Here is a 22,441-nt window from a genome sequence, read left to right as displayed (position 1 = left end):
GTTCTCAGTCACAGCACACATATTCCTGCCGTGTCCAATGATGAGCCGCCAGAACCGCCGCTACCTGCTTCATTCGAACCAGCCGTGGATCCCGGACAGGCTGCCTCGTCGGGTGATCCTGTGGAGCCTGTTGCTCGCCGGCGAGGCCGTCCATCAGGCCCAATGTCCGTACTCACTCTATGGCCACTCGCAGCAACGCAGATGCTCCTCTTTTTGCTCTAGCAGCTCAGGTGCATCCCACGGAACCCACATGTCACTCTCAAGCTATCAAATATCCTGAGTGGCGTGAAGCCATGGACCAAGAATTCAATGCTCTCCTGCATAACCACACATGGTCTCTAGTTCCACCCACTGCAGGTATGAATATTATTGGCTGTAAATGGGTGTTTCGTACGAAGAGAAAGGCTGATGGTGCTATTGAAAGGCATAAAGCCAGGCTGGTTGCGAAAGGTTTTAATCAGGTTCCAGGTCAGGACTTCTTCGACACTTTTAGTCCAGTGGTAAAGCCTACGACTGTAAGACTCCTTCTATCTCTAGCTTTATCATCTGGGTGGTCTATCAAACAGCTAGATGTTCATAATGCTTTTCTGAATTGTAATCTGGCTGAAACAGTTTATATGAAGCAACCCCCTGGTTATATTGATGCTAACTTCCCGAATCATGTTTGTTTGTTAAAAAGATCTCTGTATGGGTTAAAACAAGCTCCCAGAGCTTGGTTTAATCGACTACATACGTTCTTACTATCGGTTGGCTTTCAAGCATCCAAGACAGATGTCTCTCTGTTCTATTACTCTAAAGACTCTGTTTTGGTTTATCTATTGGTGTACGTGGATAACATTCTTGTAATGGGAAGTGATCAGGGTATTATGTCTCAGCTCTTGTCCAAACTGTCTACTACATTCAAAATCAGAGATCTTGGTGAACCAAATTTCTTTCTGGGTATTGAAACAGTTAAGAGTAACAATGGGATTATTTTATCTCAAAAACGGTATATGAATGATATTTTAAAACGGGCTGGAATGTCTGAATGCAAACCCCTTTCTACACCTATCTCTGTCTCGAAAACTGTCCCCTTTAATTCAGATCTATATGATGATCCCACACAGTACAGGAGTCTAGCTGGAGCACTGCAATATCTCACTGTCACACGACCTGACCTATCCTTTGCAGTTAATCAGTTATGCCAGCATATGCATGCTCCCACCATATCACACTGGGAGCAGCTCAAACGGGTACTCAGGTATGTTAAGGGAACAGTTGATCATGGTTTACGCATACGACGGTGCTCATCTAGAGACATTCATGCTTTCTCTGATTCTGATTGGGCTGGTTGTCCTGACGATCGAAAATCCACGAGTGGTTTTGCTGTTTTCTTGGGGAGTAATCTTATATCATGGGTTTGCAAGAAACAGAGAACTGTTGCCAGGTCATCCACTGAGGCTGAATACAAAGCTCTTGCAGATGTTTGTGCTGAGGTTCTATGGATTATGTCATTACTGCGTGAGATACAGATTCCGGGTATTTCCATTCCAAAATTATGGTGTGATAATCTAGGAGCTACATATATGAGTGCCAATCCAATCTTTCATGCGCGCACCAAGCATGTAGAGATTGATTATCATTTTGTTCGTGATCGAGTAGCTTCGGGCGACATCCAAGTCAACTTCATCTCCACAAAGGATCAACTTGCTGATATCTTCACCAAAGCTCTGCCTGGACCTAGATTTTCTTCCTTAAGGGACAAGCTACAGGTTACTAGTATACACTGTGCTTGAGGGGGAGTATTAGGACTCTATGTATATGAGTCTGTTTAGAACTTCTTATCCTTGTCACACTGTGACTCTCTACTTCTTATCATTGTCACACTGTGACTCTCTACTCTATATATTCACATCATCTGATCTCATTGTAATCAAGTTCAGTAAAATACAATACAATCAGTTCTCATCCAGTGAACAATATTCGACACGAAATATAAATTGCATTACTTCCGACAAGAACACGGAACACAAACACAACATGTTAATACATATAGGGAAAATGACACTTTTTACCCCTGAGTTATATACTTATAGCACTTTTCCCCCCTCAATTATTTAGGTAAGCACATTAGTCCCCTCAATTATTCTAAAAGTGGTGCTTTTTCCCCCTGATATATTAAATGGACATTTATACCCTTAAAGTAAACATTTTATTTATTTTACTACTCCAACAAATTATTGCGTATACGTAGGGATGACCACGGTTCGATTTGAATTGAACCGGATACTAAAGCAATCGAATTAATAGTTTACGGTTATAATTCAGATCTAGAATCCAATATTTAAATGTCAATTTATTAAAATTATGTATCAAAAAAATTGAATCTTGAACCGTGAACCGGCGGTTATGGATCTGATTCGCGGTTTTGAATCGTCTTTATTTTAAAATAGTCTAAATTCAACAATAAATGTATTTTATTTTTTCAGTTCGGAACATGAACCGTCCGTTCCGGTTCACGATTTTAATAAACTCTAAATATCGAATTTCGATTCTAAATTGTAATTGGAATATTTCGATTTGGTTGCTATAGTGTTTGTTTAGTTTGAACAAAATTATGGTCATAATTTGTTGGAGAAAAAAATAAATTAAATATTTAGTTTAAGGGTAAATATGTCCATTTAACATTTCAGGGGGTAAAACAGCCACTTCAATAATTTAGGGGGGAAAAATGCTATAGGTATATAACCCAGGGAGAAAAAGTGCCATTTTCCCATACATATATATATAAATGTAACAACCAAATCCAAACAACATGAGAGGATCGGATCAGCTCGCTTGCTTGCTACCAAAGCAGAAAAGAAAAACTCCACCATGCATGCATGTTTGGATTATATTATTTCTGACCTTTATTTATTTATTAGCTATATATATATATATAATTATAAGAGTGAAGTTGAAGGAAGCTTATAAGCAATATTATATTAAATAAGGTAGTTAGCAAGGTCCCTTGATGCAGGTGCAGATCAAACGGACGCAGATCCCTTTGGCAAACCCATCAGACTTGCAAGCATTATTGCATTTGGGATTCAAAGGAAGACATAACCCCTTCAACTTCAAGCTCTTCTTCAAACATTTTATGGGACTCAGCAGCTCCAGCCATTATTCCCATCTCTGCAGAATTAGATCGAATAATTAACACTCAAATCATCAATGAATTGAAGAAGAAGAAAATGTTTGGGATCGGAATTAAGACTATATATTATTTCACGGTTATCAACAGAATGATAGATTGATTCGAAATAATTCAATTCATCACATACTACCATGTTAAAAAGAAGAAATATATAATGGAGAAAGCTAAGGGAGAGAGCAAACCAGAGGCTATGAGGAGCATCACCAAGAGCGAGGCAGTTGCAAACAAACGAACAGAAGACGAAAAAGCCATCTTTGTTAATTGAGAACCAAAGAAGGTTTTTGCTTAGGGAAAATGGGAATGCTGTCACTGTTTCAAGGAGTGAAGTCCTTTTATAAGTCACAATTTTGACACTTGACCATATCACTTATACCTCACATCCTTCATCAATACATAAAAAGAAATGGTAGTGCGAGAGTTCGAATCCCACTGAAAATGTGAATGGGAAAAGGATCCGGATGATGGAAGTAGTGGATTGGCTCTAAATATGATTTTTTAAAAAAAAAATAAATTTATTTATTTATTTAATAGATGTGTACAACTATCGTGAAATGAGGGAATTTGATGATAGCCGCTAGATTAATCAGATCTAGACTATCTTGTCCGCATGAGCTTAGCTCATTGGTTCAGTAAGCAGTATTTTTCTATTTGGGATAAGAGACCAATATTTGAACATCAACAGCGACAGTGTGGGACATATGTTCAAAGTGGATAGATCTCTTGTGCGCACCAGCATTTAACCTTATCTGTTGAACCATTGAGTCACCATAATTTACATATTCAAATGCTTTGTCAAGTCGGGATGTGAAGGACTCTTGAGATTGATAATTCAACCTTTTGAGAGGCGTATCTAGGTTGGGTAACTTGGGACTAATTTAATGACCAAGCTAGGGCCTTTTTAGGGGAAGCGTAACTTGGCTATAACTATTTTTTAAGATAATAACGACAACATTTTTTTTGTCCTAAGTGAATTATTATTATTATTATTGTTGTTGTTTTTCTTTTTATAATTTTATTGTGTCTTTTTTTTTTTTTCTTCTTCTCATTGATCATTTATTTAATTAAGTAATGCATGATATTCTTCCAAAAGGCTGAATCCCAACCCTAAGGGCCCCACATCCCGACCCGACAAAGCATTTGGAAGCATTTGGGAGTAATGCATGATATTTAACTAGTTATTATATAAATATAAACTAAGAGTATAAATTAGTGTACGTGCAAAATATATTGGCCCTATTTTGTTTAACCGAGGGCACTGGCATTCAATGAAGAAGTAGAGCCAGTATACTGTAAGGGCAATAGGGTCTTTGTATCTTGAGAATTAGTTGCAACCGCTTTTCCCTCCATTTATCCTTTGTCACCATCTCATGTATCGTATTCATTTTTCATATTCATTCATATGTCATGTACTGACCTCTCTCATGTGGGAGGTCCTGAGATCGAGCCTCAGTGGAGGCTATGTTGACTCTTTGTGTTTCATTAAGTTGAAAAAATATGTTTGAACAGATACTCCAATGTAATAGAGTCCGTAGCATTTAAAAATAAAAAAATAAAAATTAAAACAATAATAAAAAGGAAATTAATTAACCCAAGTCATCAACTAAGCCCATTTTTTTTTTTTTTTTTGAAATGAAACCCAATTCTTATTAATTTGTCCATTAAGCCTAATTATTCAACTAATTATTATGTTAATGCAAAACATAAAATAAAGTTTAAAATAAATATAATACTAAATAAATAAAACAAATTTATTATAAGAATCAATCTAAATTAAATATAAAATAGTGTTTATCAAGAATAAGAAGGTTTCTTCTTCTCCAACCTGGAGACGAAGAAGCTCTTCATCTCCGGCCATGGAGATCAAGAAACCTTCTTCGTCTCCGGCCGGAAGTCTTTTTTTTTTTTTTTTTTTTTTAATATTAATTTTAATTTTAAATAATTATTTTGTAAAAATTATATGTAAAAAATAATTTAAATTTTGAGTAAGAAATTTACAAATTGGAAGAATTGCATAAAATTGGTTAGCTTAGTGATCCAATTGTAGATTTTTTAAGTTCAATGGTTTAATTGCATTATCATGTGCAGTTCGATTGCCTATTTGACCTTTATTCCAAAAAATATTTAAGAATATATCCTAGAGATTTTTTTAGTGGAAATAAGTTATTAAAGACATAATGAAGGATTTTATTACTTGATTTATTTATCTTTATTTAGTAAATTCAGCCTTCAATAAAGTTAGGCCTATAACGGGAATTAAAAATTATGGCAAATTATTGTGTGGACCATGGTTCACACAGTGTTATGTGGACCATAATAAAATATACATTTTTAATATACTAAATGTACATTATTTTTGTACTGTATGTACATTATACAATATAATGTACACTCAGTACAAAAATAATGTACATTCTGTGAATACAATGTACATTATTTTTGTACTGAATGTACATTATTTTACAGTATACAAATTTAGTCCATACAACTTGTATGGACCATGGTCCATACAACTTGTATGGACCATGGTCCACACAATAATGATTAAAAAGTTGTCGCCCAATTATTTGATTAAATAAATGGTCCAAATTATTTTGATTTTATTTTTTTTCCTACTTTACTGTATATTATATCATTACTTTTTCCTAAATACTTTTGCACTCCATCAGTGTAAATTTTAGTAACCGAATAATATTCCGTTAACTATTTATTATTTATTTTCATAAGGAAGGTCTTAGGTTTGAACTCCATCTTAATCAAAGTTGATATAATTGTAGAACATATACTATAAATATGTTAGAGTGTATTTAAAATACAATATAAAATTTAACATGAACTTTGGTCAATTAATTAGCTAGACTATATACATAGCATTCAAAGTTGAGAATCAAAGATTACAAATAAAAAATCTTGAAATTCATTTTCTTGCATTTAACAAAAAAAAACAAATCTATGTTAATGTTTTTTTTTTTTTTTTTTTTCATTTAATTAATCTTCTTTGATTATGTATAACAAAACTCAATATTTTAATTATGCTTTTGCATTATTGGGAATGATTTAGGTCATTATGGTATTAATAATTTTTGTCTATATTTTTATAATGGTACAATTATAGATTACTTTACAAATGTTATACCTTTTTTTTTATCAGGCAAAATTGTTGGGGGGGGGGGGGGGGGGGGGGCATTTTTTAGGGTAATAAAGCATATATATAAATGGTATACTTAAATGTAGGGAACTCGAGTTAAAGCAATCCTGTCTAATCACAACATTGGAATGTATGATATCACTCTACAGACCAACTCCTTGTATACTATTTCAAATGCTATTGTCAAATCTACATAACCTAACTACAAAGTTGTTGGCTAGAAATACAATTACACTTTGCCTTTTAACAATATGACCATTGTCCAAACAATTGATAATGATGACACCCCATAAGCTTCAATTGAACAAGTTTATACATCATTATTATAATTTTATCAATGCATGAAAACTTCTAAAGAAATTTGTAAGTTAATTTTTATTATATCATTATAAGAATATCTATTGTAAACATATATTCCAAATTATTTATTCTTATCCTCTATTGACAGCAATTGTCATTGGCAAACTCCCAAAACAATGTCTTAACAATGAATAGAAATAATAATAATAAAAAAAACAATGACTTCATTGATGTTGATGAAAAATAAGCTTTTCACTCGGTTACTCTTATTAAATTAAATAAATTAGTAGCTACAACTAAAAATAATACATTTGCATTTCTTTAATTTAGAATTAGGTGTTTACAATGCCTTTATTCAAAAAAAAAATTATTCAGTATCAATAAATTAAATAAGAAAAATAATTTTTTTTAGTTATATTGTCTTTATGTTGAATATTTTCTCTAATGTAAAAATTTCATGCATTCAAATTCATTAATTGATTATATTGACTCATTGTCCATTATATTCTTTCTGCACTATCTTGTAATTAAATATCAAAGTTATAATACAAAATAATGTTATATATTTATTTATCAAATATTTTATTAATGCCATGGAAAACAAATAAAAAAAAATAGTTTGAATCCAATTATACTAACAACTTGGGGAGGATTTGTTGACAAAGAGAGTATTCAAATAACCCAACAAATTGAAGCGGGAAACTACTCGTAATATCTTTGTGCTACATCATAGTTGTTCACTTTAAAAGAAAATTGTATTTCTTTAATTTATTAAGATGATGATTTAAAATGTTTAAATTTTTATTACCTTATCTAATCTTAATCCTTAAACTAGGAATTTCTCTATTTACAAGAACTCATTCAACAGTAATGGTTGGACGAAATGATCCCGAAGCAGAACACCTAAAGAAATGATATGCTTTTATATTGATAATAGTATGTAAATGTTAATCAGATCATTATCTTACGTAACTACATTTAAACCTCATTATTTAAAATGTCAATGTAGGCCGGTCAATAGAACATCGTGACACACTTGAAGCATTGAAAAAAAATGTCGAGACCACAACAATGCTGCAATCAATTTGGCAAATCTAAAAAATGAAGAAATTTCAAAATAGCCATCGGTACTGCATTCATTGACCTTGTATGAAAAATATTTATTATGCACTCATTAAATATATTAATTAGGACCAATATAAATTTACAATTCATTTCATCTTCTAGACTCAACCTACTTAGATTATTAAAGACAAAATCAGAATCAACCTTGACAACAAAAACACTTGATATATAGGATGTAGCCACTATTTAAAAAATGTTTATGCACAAAGTAACAAAAATTTAACTCCAAGGTTAGTATACATTCTATAATTTTTTTTTCTTTTTAAAACACACATACACGGACAAAATCAAGTAAACAAGTTATGAAAATAGAACATGAGGTATTACTCATGAACCTTATACAAATATAATAAATATTAATATTTTATTCTATACCTCCACATGAAACATGTAGGGGTAAAACTACCACTGTAAAATATCAACAGACCGCTTGCAAGATCAAGTGTTCATAGTACAAGTAAGATCCTAGTCATATACACAACAAAGCAAATTCACAACTTCCTACACCATAATCTCATTGCATGACGCTGTCATCTATGTTACCACCAATAACACAATTGAAAATGACACACTACCAACAAAAAAATAGAAAAAAAGAGGACAAATAGTGAAGATGAAGACAATGGCAATTCTACCAAAAATAGAATTAAGAAGACTTAGAAAAATTCAAACTAAAAGTAGTATTTATTTAGACTATCATTTTAAGACTAAGTGTTTAGACTATCGATTTTGCAAACTTGCAAACATTTATTTTAGTGAAACAGTTATAATGGATCTCTTATAGTATCTTGTATACTTTTTTTTTTTTTTTTTTTTGAAAACTGCATTCATATACATACTTTGAATTACCTATTAAAATAAATAAATTTGACATTCAATTACCTATGTATGAACTTCTTCTATATAATCTTACATTGATATACTTTGATTTTTTATTTTTATTTTTATTTTTATTTTTTTATTTTATTAATTAGCACATTAGCGTGATGTGAGTGTTGAACTAGTTTATTTAATAAATGAGTACAACTATCGTAGAATGAAGAATTTCAATGACGATCACTAGAGCAATTAGATCTGGACCATCTTAAATTGGCCTGTCTAGGTTGGGTAACTTAGGGATGAATGATCTAAGCTAGGTCCTCTTTTACGGGAAGGCTAATTGACTATAACTATTAAAGATAATGGCCGTGTTTGATAAATGACTGATAGTTGTTAGCTGATTGGGTCAATTAAAGAATATAACTAGTTGATAACATTAGCTAATTGTAGAAAGGTATTTGGTAAATTAGATGTTAGCTAATAACTGTTTTATATAATTTCTTTTCTCAAAAAGTTAATTGAAAAAGAGAATTCTATTTTTTGTCCTAAATTTATAGGTGACAATGCACTTTTAATCATTCTTTTTCAAAACACCCTCCAAGGTCTTAGTATTATTGTGGCATGACCATTTTTGGTCCTTCGTTAACAAAATTGTTAAAATATCGTTAACTACAAGAACATTTTGATCTTTTTATACAGGGCCGTTCCAATAAAAATAGAGGTCATGTGCGACATCTAAATTTGGGCCCTTTTTCACAAAAAAAATATATAAGTCTAGAGTTAAGGGCATCCCAATTGCTTGGATCATATATGTCAAACAAAAATGAATAATTTGGTTTATCATTGTGACTACCATAATCTAAACAACTATCAACATTCTTATCATTTTCATCGTCACAGTGATATTTATCATTGTTGTGCACACTATCATTTAATTTTTTTTTTCAGTCTCACAATTACATTGATCTTCTTTATGAAGATTAACGTCAAACAAATTTTCATTGTCATGATCCTTTTGCCCATCTATTTGATATTTTTTTGTAATGAAATTTTCAAGAGTTCCCTTTTGAGATTGAGTTAATAGTTGCTCAATTCATTTTTTTTTTCTTTTTACGCTTCCCAATGAATATTTTCTAGAAAACATAATTCTAAATTCCTAAATAAAATTCTTTAGAATCTTTATCAACAAATAATTTATCAAGAAACAAACTCTTGAATATATTAGTCAATGTTTAAAATTATTAAGTCAATAATTCATTTCAATAAATAATAATTGTAAAATAAATCAAATAATATGTACAATTAAGTTAATAAGTTATAATTAATAATTACAAATTTCTGATGAAGAACTTGAGGGAAAAACCTATTGACCTAGAGATTAGGGTTAGGAAAAGAGATTAAAAAAATAGAGATTAAAGAATGAGAAAAGAAATTAGGGATTGAATTACGAAAATATCAGAATAATAAAAGATTATGATGATGTTTTGTTCTTGTGAGTGTATGGTTACTGCAATACTGTTCTAACATTATAATCTCCTATAATATATGTATATGATTTTATTTATTTTTTTACAATTGAGCCTCAAAATTTCAGGGGCCCAATTGAAGGGGAAAAAAAAAAAAAAAACTATGTGTATATATGCAATATACTATACTGCAGGTTATATAATATATGTATATAATTTTATTTTATTTTTTTAATAATTGACCCCCCAAATTTTGGGGGCCAAATTTAAAAAAGAAGAAGAAGAAGAAGAAGAAGAAGAAGAAGAAGAAACATATGTATATATACTATACAGCAGGCTGCGCTGCAGCCTGCTGTATAATATATGGCAAATTATGCCCTGGACCCGTGTCCATAATGAATTGTGGACACAGGTCTAAAACGACGTCGTTTTAAAAAAAAAAAAACGCATCATTTAGTTAAAAAAAAAAAAAACAAATCGCGCGCGTTTTGCCGTTAACGGCGTTATTTTTTTTTGGATTATGAATGTACAGTTATGCCGTTATGAATGTACAGTTATGCCGTTATGGATGTACAATTATGCAATTATGAAATTATGAACACAGAGCTCTAACATTATGAACTTACAATTATGAACATATAGTGATAAAATTATGACCATGGAGCTTTAAAATTGTGAATATAGAGCTTCGAAGATTATGAATGTACAGTTATGGAGTTATGAATGTACAGTTATAGAGTTATGAATCTACAGTTATGGAGTTATGAGATTATGAATCTACAGTTATGAAATTATGAATGTACAGTTATTGATCGAATTATGAACAAAGAGCTCTGACATTATGAACTTACAATTATGAACATATAGTGATAAAATTATGAACATAGAGCTCTAAAATTGTGAACATAGAGCTTCGAAAATTATGAATGTACAATTATGGAGTTATGAATGTACAGTTATGGAGTTATGAATGTACAGTTATGGAGTTATGAATGTACAGTTATGGAGTTATGAATGTACAGTTATTAACATATTGTAATAAAATTATGAACATATACTCCTATAACGAAGCGGTCTGAAATTAAAAAAAAAAAAAAGAGATAACAGTGCCTAACGGCACTGTTACCCGATGCTGGACACGGGTCCAACGCATAACGATTGATAATATATACACATATTATGCATGATGGGGCCCCCAAATTTTGGGGGCCTTGTGCAAACATGCCCAGGGCCGGCTCTGTTTTTATACAATGTGGGTTGACTTGCTATATTTTTATTTTTATTTTTTTTCAATATAATTGAAGACCTAAATGCCCTTTGTATTTTATAAAATTTATACAATTTTATTGGAGGACCAAAAATGGTCATGCCACAATAATACCAGAACCAAATGAGGATGTTTTGATAAAAAAAAAGACTAAAAGTGAATTGCCACATATAAATCTAGGACCAAAAATGGAATTAACTCATTGAAAAACTTGTTTTGAGCAGCTTTTTTAATTTTAGCATTTTAGAGTTACAAAAAGCTAATTAACCAAACACTTATACTGAAATTTTAATCAAATTAAACAACTAATAGTGGTCAAATAAGCCAAAATTGGCTTATAGAAAAGAAGCAAATTCGGGTGCGTTTCGTGCGGAACGTTATGCCATAATTTCTATAATGTAGATTCATAATTTCTATACTGTAGATTCATAAAATCTATCACTACTTGAAATTATGAAATTTCCGACCACCTGAAAGTGATCTTAGATCAAGTCGAAAGCCTTGTTCCGACCACTTTTGGTATCCGGAAAAACCTTTGTTGCTATTTCCGACCACTTTTTGCTTTCATCTTGATTTAAGATCACTTTCAGGTGGTCGGAAATTTCATAATTTCCAATAGTGTATACTTTAGATTCATAATTTCTAAACCGTAGATTCATAATTTAAATACAGTAGATTCATAATTTCTATACAGTAGATTCATAATTTCTATACTGCAGATTCATAATATTTGTACTGTAGATTCATAATTTCTATACTGTAGATTCATAATTTCTAAACTGTATAATTATCAAATTATGAACATATAGTTATGTGATTTGTGAAAAAACAGAGTTCAACAATTGAGAATATGAATATCGAAAATTATGAACATATAGCTCTATAATTATGAATCTACAATATAAAAATTATGAATATGGAACCGTGCCCACCTTACAAGGTTGGCACGTTTCCACAGCATAATTTACCTTTTCGTGCACATACAGCGCCCAACCAGACGTGTGTGGTGCACGTACGCGCCTGCTGATGCGTTAACTATTTTGTTTTTGTTTTTTATTTTTATTTTTATTTTTATTTTGTTTTGTTTTGGACCTTAGACCTGCTTTTTATTTGTTATTTTTCCTCTCTTTAATTTTTCTTTCTTCTCTCCCTCATCTCTTTTCTAATTCTCACCTCAAAAGCTTCAAAAAAAATATTTGTATTGAGGTTGCCTAAAATCGCCAATTTCATACTCCTTTAGAATATCAAATTTGTTTAAAATATTTTTTTATTTAATAGTACATATATAATGCAATGAGAGACTTCCATGATAGTCACTGAACTGATTAGATTCGGAGTATATTTTAAATTGGACTATATATCTAGGTTGGGTAGCTTGGACCAAAGGCGTAGTCAATGTCCTATTTTATGTGATGCCTAACTTCGCTATAACTAATTCTAGACAATAACGACTAACAGTGTTAGCGAATAAAGCTTTCGGTAACTACTCGTGTTCGTGTTCGATAAGCGTTCGTTTATGTTCATTTATTAAGGTAAACAAACATTAACAAACAAAATTTAGAGCTCCGTTTATAAACGAATATAGTCTGAACAGTTGTAAGCTCGTTTGCTAAGAGATCTTGAACAAGCTTGTTTGTGTTCGTTTAATAATGTTCATGAACAATCTCGTTTAGTGTTCGTTTAATAATGTTCGTGAATTGAACAGGCTCGTTTGTGTTCGTTTAATATTTGTTTGTATTCTATTTGTAATTGTGTTACTTGTTTGGTTATCTTTCGTGAAAATATATTATTTCTTGTTCACGAATGAATTGTGATCATGAACATGTTCATATGTTTGGTTATTAAGCATTCACGAACGTGAACGAACATGTTCGTGAATGTGTTCGTTAATGTTAACAAATATGTTTGTAAATGTGTTCGTTAATGTTAACGAACACTGCACATTCGTGAACGTGTTCGCAAACGTTAACAAACACTAACGAACGCTTAATAAACGAACACGAACAGGATTTTTAAAAACCTTAACAAACGAACACGAACCCTCCAAAAACCTTAACAAACGAACACGAACAATCTCCATTCGTTTATGTTCGGTTCATTAACCGTCCTAAAAACGCCAAACATTTTCTTGCCTTAAAAGCCAATTCAATTATTTTTATTGTTCTTTTCTGAATATAATTTTATTGTTTTTTGTTAAACCCTCATTGCGCACTTATTCAATCCCACAATCCATGACATTAAATTATTTATTATATAAATATAAATTAATAGTATAAATTAGTGTACAAGCTTTCAAAAAAAAAAAAAATAGTGTACAAAAATAGCGGTTTCAACTATGGTTTTGTTTGGCAAATAGGGTTAACGGCGAGCTATTAGTGGCGTTGACCAAAACGGGTAATAAGTGGATTAGAAATTGATTTTCAAAATAGATTCATTTGAATTGGAAAATGTAGGGAAAAAAGCTTTGTAAAATCACTTATCCCATATTGATTTGGCAATCGTTATATCGTGCACCAGAGCGCACAATGCATTGTGTGACCTGACCAAAACGACGTCGTTTTTTATGTTCAGATTTTATGTGTATTATGTTAAGAATTTATGTGTATTATGTTATGAGTTTATGTGTATTATGTTAAGAGTTTATGTCCTCACCAAAAAAAAAAAAATGTTAAGTGTTTATGTGTATTCTGTTAAGAGTGTGTGTGTATTATGTTAAGAGTTTATGTGTATTCTGTTAGGAGGTTATGTGTATTATATTAAGAGTTTGTGTGTATTATGTATTATGTTAGATTATGTGTATTCTGCTATGAGTTTATGTACATTCGAAACATGAGAATTTTTTTTAGTTAACGGTAGAAACGATTAACGGAATTTCTAAAAAAAAACATGACTAAAACGACGTCGTTTTGGCCACGCACAATGCATTGTGTACCATGGTGCACGATATAATTTGCCTTGATTTAGAGAGTGGGCTTGCACCACTATATATACAAGAGCCTTTTAAAGGTATGTTGAGTTGAATAGTATAGATGCTCTCTCTCATGCACAGAGGCCGCCGGGATGCAAATCAAGTCTCAAAATAAACCTAAAAAGACTTCACTCATGTACACTAGCAATTAATATAACTATGAAAAATAAATGTGATAAGCATTATTTTTATTGTTAATTTATACAAATTCTTTTTATAATTCATTTACAATTTTAGTTAATTTGTATATTCTTTTATTTATTTTAATAATTAATATTCGTTGAATGTTTTTAGAAATTTTATTATTAGGAAAAATTATAATTTATGCCTTTTCTAATATGTCAATTATCAATGTCATCTCTGAATTGTTTCACCGAGTGTTTGTAATAATATATGACTACAAAATGTATTTGAAGTGAACTTAAACTCTATTTATAAGCATGATTTAAAAGTGTATTGGGATTGTATTCAATTTCAGGATTTATTGCAAAACGATCGGATAACCAATAGACATGATTCGTTTAATAAAAACACACCGTTTCCCAAATAGTAGATTTCGTTATATTTAATTTAGCCGTATAAAATAAATATGATAATTCAATGTATCCATTTCAAGAGTGTTTAACCAAAACGGCGGCGTATCTGGTGAGCGGGAATTGGAGCCAAAAATTGTTTCCAAACCATTTAGCATTATTATAGTTAAGATTAATATTCTATCTTGCTTTTAAAAAAATCAAAATTTAAAATAGTCTCATTTTTGAAAAATGTATGAAGTTAATTCCAATATGTATTTGGCTTTTCAAATATCTGAGTTAGCAAAACAAATGGAAAATATGTGTTCTATGTTAAGTATGCATCAAAATAATTCATTTAGAAATAATAATAGTTTTGGACAAGGCTAATTCAATAAATGTTTTTAATCAAATGCTTGTATATGACTCTTGTTATAATTCTTATAATTCAATGAATGTTCTTAATCAATTAATAAGCTTTTGTGTGTGTGTGTGTTAATCACATACACTAGCCTGATATTGGAAGACATTATATTGGATATTTTTTTTAAAAAAATTTAAACACGTACAAATATTTGTGCGTACACCGCTGGAAACCAAGTGATTTTAAATTAAGTCGAATGCAAAAAGTGGTCGGAAATAGTAACAAAGGTTTTTTCCGAGTACCAAAAGTGCTCAGAACAACGCTTTCGACTTGATTTAAGATCACTTTTAGGTGGTCGAAAATTTCATAATTTCCAGCCGTGGCAGAAAAAAAAAATTAAAATAATGGAAATTAATTAATTGTTGTAGACTTGTAGTGGAGAGTTTTTGACACGATAGATGAAAGTAAGTACGTAGTTAAGAAGCACAGGAATTGCATAACTTAGCTTCCAACAAAAGACGAAACACATACACAACATGTTAATATACATATAAGTAACTTAGCTTCCAACAAGAAAACCAAACACATACACAACATGCTAATACATATATAAGTAACAACCAAATCCAACACAACACCTATCAGATCAGAGGAGCTTAATTGCTAGCTACCAAACCAGACAAACTCCTCCATGTTTAATTTGGATTATATTATTATTTCTGACCTTTATTTAGCTATATATATATATATGGATCATTTATTAAAACGTACACTGAAGTTGAAGGAAGCAATAGTATTATTATATAATAATAAGGTATTTAGCAAGGCCCAGACTTGAGGCAGGTGCAGATATTGGCAGAGGAACCGAAGCAGCTCCCTCTGGCGAACCCCTTAGACATGCAAAATGAAAAGCAGTCGCGCCCCGGAAGACGACAATGCCCATTGAACTGGGACGAGCATGGCCATGGTGTGGGACGAGCAGCCATTATTCCATTCTCTGCAGAATTAGAATTAACACTCTCAGCATCATATATGAAACAAGAAAAATATATATGTTAGGGAATTAAGGTATGACAGGATGCAACGTATGCATTTACTTAGATCGGTTGTGGAGAATTGGACTCGATCTAACGAAACAAGTTAAGGGGAAGCGGAATTGGAGAAGAGCGAGCAAGCCCGGGATGACCCTGAGCCATCCCCTTGGGATTTGCTTGACCAACAAGCTCTTAGCTGAGGCCATGCCTGGAGCCCGCAGCCCCTAACCACTAATTGAGAGCATACACTAGGTAACAAATGATCACAAAGAAATAAACTAACTTAAGTTGTTTATAGCTAATGGCTCAAACTAAGAAGGCTGCTTCCGACTACTAGGAGTTGAATTTTAAAGATTGTGGTTACCAGCCAACAACCCTACCATACCAAATAAGTAATCCCTTAAAAAGAAGAAATATATAATGGAGATCGAGAGGGAGAGAGCAAACCATCAGAGGCCATGAGGAGCATCACCAAGAGTGCAACCGTTGCAAACAAACGAACAGAAGAAGAAGAAGAAAAAGCCATCTTTGTTAATTGAGAACACAAGAATTAGAAGGTTTTTGCTTAGGGGAAATGGGAATGGTGTCACTTTATAAGTGAGTCAAGTCTTTTTATAAGTGAATTTTGAGACTCACTACTAGAAATTATGAAATTTCCGACCACCTGAAAGTGATCTTAAATCAAGTCAAAACCTTGTTCCGACCACTTTTGGTATCCGGAAAAATCTTTGTTGTTATTTCCGACCACTTTTTGGTATCAACTTGATTTCATTTTCAGGTGGTCGGAAATTCCATAATTTCCAGTAGTGACTGGATCATGCTGTCATCACTTATACCTCACGATGTGCATTCATAATTCATTAATCCATAGGAATATGTTAATTGGAGACACAGAACATACTAATCAACATCTTATGTGTTTGTTGTTAAATCTCAACCATAGATCAAGTCCAAATCAATAGTCCAAAATGAAGAAGAATTAATTTTTTTTCTTCGAGTTCACATTTTTCCTTCTTCAAGTACATATTCCTCTTCTTCGAGTGCATCTGTTTTGTTTTAGTACTTAGTTTTTTCCTTTGAGTGCACATCTTTGTGCATTTGAGTGCAAAACTTTGGCCTTTAAGTGCATGTTTTCCTTTCTAAGAGTGCATAATTAATTTCCTTATGAATTTCCCCTTTTAGTGTCTATTTTTTTCCCTCTCTTGCTTTCTAGTGATCCTATTTATGTCATCAAGTGCTCAATTTAATGCCTACAGGTGTGTACGTGTGTCTTACTATTGTGTAAAAAAAATTTTAAAAAAATACTTGACATGCAAGAGAACCATTTTTTTTCCTCCAGTGTAGATTTTTTGCCTGTGCACATTTTTATGCCTTCAAGTGCACAATTCTGGGCAATATTCGTTATATCTTGTGCATTCTTTTCAATAACATATAACTAAATTTCTAATGAAATTTGTGAGATTTACGAACGATTTGTATGGGTAATTGGTTTAATAACACTTAAGTTGCATAACCTCCCATTTTTAGTACCATAAATTGCATCAATTACATATCTATTTACCTTCGAGTGCAATTTTTTTTTACCTTCAAGTACATATTTTTGTGCTTTCAAGTGCATAATTTTTAGGCTTGTGATTCTAATTGGTAAAACAATGATCACAAAGTAGTAAATCAACTTTGATCGTTCAAAAATCATTATTCCCCTTGCATGGGTTTGAGACGCCAGGGGTAAAATATGTAATGAATACTTAGTCTCTGGCCAAGTTTGTGGCCATTATGCTTCAGATATAGTGTAACGATTGCTTAGTGAAAGAAAGAAGGAAACTGTAAATTTTCTCATTAATTCTCAAAGACTGTTACATCTGTTATTTAAGTAGTACGGCCAAGGGCATAATAGTCTTTTCAGCACGTAACTAACTCAACGGTTATACTCAAAACGCTGTGTTTCACTAAGTTCATTACAATACCCTCCCCTTAAACCAACCTTGTCCTCAAGGTTTAAAATTCGGGAACTGAGACATCAGATGATGGTATTCTTCCCACGTAGCTTCTTCTGGGGATAGATTAGCCCATTGCACCAATACTTCCACCAATGCAGCATTATTCTTCTTCAAGATTCTCCTTCCCAAGATTGCTACTGGTTCTGTTAAAGGCTGCTCATCAGGCCCAATCAGAGGAGGTTCGAACTGAGCTGACCTGCCATGGCTAACTCTCTTTTTTAGTTGTGATACATGGAATACTGGGTGGATTAGAGCCCCAGCTGGAAGTTTTAGCCTGTAAGCCATTTGACCAATCCTTTCCAACACCTCATAGGGCCCATAGAACTTAGAACTGAGCTTGACATTTCTCCTAACAGCCATAGATACCTGCCTGTAGGGCTGCAGTTTCAAGTAGACAAGATCCCCTACTGCAAATGATCTTTCTGTCCTGTTTTTAGCAGCATAGTGCTTCATTCTATGTTGTGCTTCTCTCAAATTATCCTTAAGTATGGCCATCATGTGTATTCTGTTTTGAACCCAGCTTTCTGCACTCTCATCAACTGATCTTGCTATATCATTGATGGCTAACTGTGGGGGAGGGTAGCCATATAAGGCTTGAAAGGGAGACATCTTTACTGAGCTGTGGTAGTTTGTATTATACTAATGCTCTGCTAGTGAAAGCCAACTCTCCCACTGCTGAGGTTTATGTGAACACATGCACCTAAGATAGGTTTCCAAACACCTATTTAGTCTTTCTGTCTGCCCATCTGATTGAGGGTGGTAAGCTGAACTCATGTGCAATTTAGTTCCCATCCTCTTGAAGGCTTCTTTCCAGAACTTACTGAGGAACACTTTGTCCCTATCTGACACTATGCCCTGGGGTAATCCATGTAACTTGTACACCTGCTCCATGAATTTGCTTGCCACTTTTTCAGCAGTGAAGGGGTGGGCTAAACTCATGAAGTGGGCATACTTGGTCAATCTATCCACCACCACCATGATAACATTCTTGTTATTGGATTTAGGCAAGCCTTCAATAAAATCCATAGCCACTTGAGACCAAGCTTGCTCAGGAATAACAAGTGGTTGCAGCAGTCCAGGGGGCTGCACATTTTCTGTTTTGTTTCTCTGGCAACAGTCACAGCTGCTCACAAATTGTTTAACCTGCTTTTTGATTCCCTTCCAATAGAAGATTGCCTTCAACCTGGTATAAGTCACTTGGACTCCAGAATGGCCTCCCAAGGCAGTGCTATGAAATTCAGTGATTAATTTCTTTCTCAAGTCTTCTTGGTCCCCAATGACCAATCTCCCCTTGTATCTTAGTAATCCATTTTCCAGTCTCATGGAGGGCACAGAGTTGGGATCCAAGCTCAAGGCAGTGATTTTCTCTTGAATCCAGTTGTCATTGATATAGCTTTCCAGCACCTCTTCTGTCCATAGGGGTTTAATAACTGATGTGGCACAACATTCCCCTCCTTCTCCCTTCCTAGACAAGGCATCAGCTGCAGAGTTGTCCTTTCCTTTTTTGTAAGTGATAGAGTAATCCAGGCCCAGTAACTTAGTCAATCCTCTCTGCTGAATGACTGTGGTAATCTTCTGTTCTAGTAGGTATTTCAAGCTTTGGTGGTCAGTTTGAATACTGAAATGCCTCCCTTGTAGATAGGGTCTCCATTTCTCTACTGCATTTAGGATGGCTAAGTATTCCTTTTCATATATGGACCATGCTGCATGTTTAGGTCCTAACCCCTTGCTGTAATATGCTATTGGTCTACCCTCTTGCATTAGTATGGCTCCAATTCCCTTACAAGATGCATCAGCCTCAATTAAAAATTCCTTTTCAAAATTAGGCATTGCCAATACAGGTGCTGAACACATGGCTCTCTTCAGTTGCTCAAATGCCAATTGTGCTTCTTCAGACCAGGCAAATCCATTCATCTTCAATAGTTCTGTCAAGGGTCTGCAAATAGTTCCATATCCCCTTATGAATCTCCTATAATAGCCTGTGAGACCAAGGAATCCCCTTAGTGCTTTGATGGTGGAAGGTTGAGGCCATGACATTACAGCTTCTATTTTGGTTGGGTCAGTAGCCAATCCTTCCATTGTTAGAACATGGCCCAAGTATTCCACTTGCTTTTGGGCAAAGAAACATTTGCTTCTCTTGGCAAACAGCTGGTTCTCTCTCAATAGCTGTAATGTTGTGGTGAGGTGTTCCAGATGTTTCTCTAAGCCTGAGCTGTAAACCAGAATATCATCAAAAAATACAAGAATAAACTTTCTCAAGTAGGGCATGAATACCTCATTCATTAAAGCTTGGAATGAGGCTGGGGCATTGGTGAGCCCAAAAGGCATCACCATGAACTCATACAAGCCTTGATGTGTCTTGAATGCAGTTTTAAACTCCTCCCCTTTCTTCATCCTGATTTGATGGTAACCAGCCCTCAGATCTATCTTGGAGAAGTGTGTTGAGCCTGATAGTTCTGAGAATAAGTCCTCTACCAATGGAATAGGGTACTTATTTTTTATGGTGATCATGTTTAGAGCCCTGTAATCCACACAAAACCTCCATGTCCCATCCTTCTTGGGCACTAGGAACACTGGAGATGCAAAGGGAGAGGTACTAGGACATACAATTCCAGCTTGTAGCATCTCACCAATCATTTTTTCAATGATGTTTTTCTGATCATGTGTGTACCTGTAAGCCTTCAGGTTGATAGGATTTGCATTGGCCACCAGTGGTATGGCATGATCATGTAGTCTTGTGGGAGGTAGTCCTTGTGGTTCCTCAAACACATCAGAGTACTGGAAAAGTAATTCCTTCACCTTGTCATCAATGTTTTCCTCAGGTGATGATGATGCTTCAATTGCACTGCAGGAAGTTGTTGAGTTTTGATCTGAGCCAAAACAGTAGACTAGGAATCCCAAGGCTCCCTTCTTAGCCCAATTGCCCTTTTCCTTGGGAGTTACTTCCTTGAGGTCCACTCTCCCAGAGATGCCATGTAGTGTGACTTCCTTACCCTCCTTAACAAAGGATATTCCCAGTGGTCTTGTGTGTAACTGAATAGGAGAGAATTGTTCTAGCCAGTCCATACCTAACACCATGTCACAGCCCCCCATCCTTAGTAATTTAAAGTCTCTCTGGAACTCTTCTCCTTGCACTGTCCAGAGGAATTCACTGCATGCTTCGTCACACATAAGTGTTTGGCCATTGGCCACTGTGACATAGAGGGGATTGGTTTTATAAGTGTGTGTTTTGAGCCCTTGGATCACCATGGGGTCTAGGAAACTGTGAGTACTGCCTGTATCCACAAGAATGATTAGTTTTCTCTTGCCCACTCTTCCTAGTAATTTTATAGTACTTAATCCTTCCCCTCCCAACATAGCTAGAAGAGAAACTTCTGCCAGATCTCCATTCTTCTCAGCCTCCACAGAACTCAATGGTTCTTCTATTTTCTCTCCTTGTTCCAGCAGATCCTCTTCTAATCCTGTCATCAGATTAAATGTTCTTGGCTTACACTTGTGTCCATGTTGCCACTTCTCTCTGCAATAGAAGCACAATTTCTGCTCTTTGAGCCTTTCTATTTCAGCTTGGCTCAACTGTATCATAGACTTCCCTCTGTTCCCACTCACAGAGCCAACAGAAGAGGTTCCAGAACTGCTGGTGGATCCCTGATTTGGCCTCTTCTCCAACCATTCATTCCCCTTTAGACCTTCCTCAAATTGCTGGCATACACATATGCATCTGTCAGTGTTAGGGGGTTGGCAGTTTTCACAAAGCATCTTATGTGCCCCTTCAGTCCACTAATATAGTTCCTGATGAAGTAAAGTTCTGTCAGTGTGGGGTGGGTGAGCAACATCTGTATCTTCAACTCATCATACTTACAGTTGTACTCCTCCACACCTCCAATTTGTCTCAATCTCTTGAACTCTTCCTCCACACATTCCAGTCCAAGCGAGCTATACCTTTTGCACACATCTTCTGCGAAATCTTCCCAGAATACCCTTCCACCATGGTCAATCATGTACCCTTCAAACCACGCGTCAATTCCTCCCTTAATATAGAATGACGCATATTCCATCTTCAATTCATCCGGAATATGGTATAGGAAGAAAAATTTATTACACCTTCTAATCCATCCCCTAGGGTTCGTGCCATCAAACTCAGGAAAGTCAATTCTAGGCTTTGGCGCTCTCAAGTAATCATCATTGGGACGCAATATATGTCTATTTTGCTCATGATTCCCTACATGTACTCCTGAATTAACATCAGCTTGACTAAAGTTTGGGCGA

At 34.0% G+C, this 22,441-nt stretch overlaps 1 protein-coding gene across 1 annotated transcript; it reads right to left on the bottom strand.

Annotated features, from left to right (window-relative positions):
• Positions 1–18,166: 18,166 nt before the first annotated feature.
• Positions 18,167–18,784, bottom strand: LOC109150023. Its single transcript, XM_019298000.1, has one exon. The coding sequence runs from the start codon at positions 18,782–18,784 to the stop codon at positions 18,167–18,169; it is 618 nt and encodes a 205-aa protein (XP_019153545.1).
• Between the last annotated feature and the right edge of the window lie 3,657 nt (positions 18,785–22,441).

The sequence above is a fragment of the Ipomoea nil genome, unplaced genomic scaffold (assembly GCF_001879475.1).
Source record: "Ipomoea nil cultivar Tokyo-kokei standard unplaced genomic scaffold, Asagao_1.1 scaffold2167, whole genome shotgun sequence".
NCBI classification, from domain to species: domain Eukaryota; kingdom Viridiplantae; phylum Streptophyta; class Magnoliopsida; order Solanales; family Convolvulaceae; genus Ipomoea; species Ipomoea nil.
The sequence above is the reverse complement of the archived record's forward strand: the minus strand, read 5'-3'. Positions and strand labels throughout refer to the sequence as shown.

Bases quoted from the DNA above. Each gene is read 5' to 3' on its own strand.
- LOC109150023 (XM_019298000.1), bottom strand. From the start codon at position 18,784: ATGTCTCCCTTTCAAGCCTTATATGGCTACCCTCCCCCACAGTTAGCC.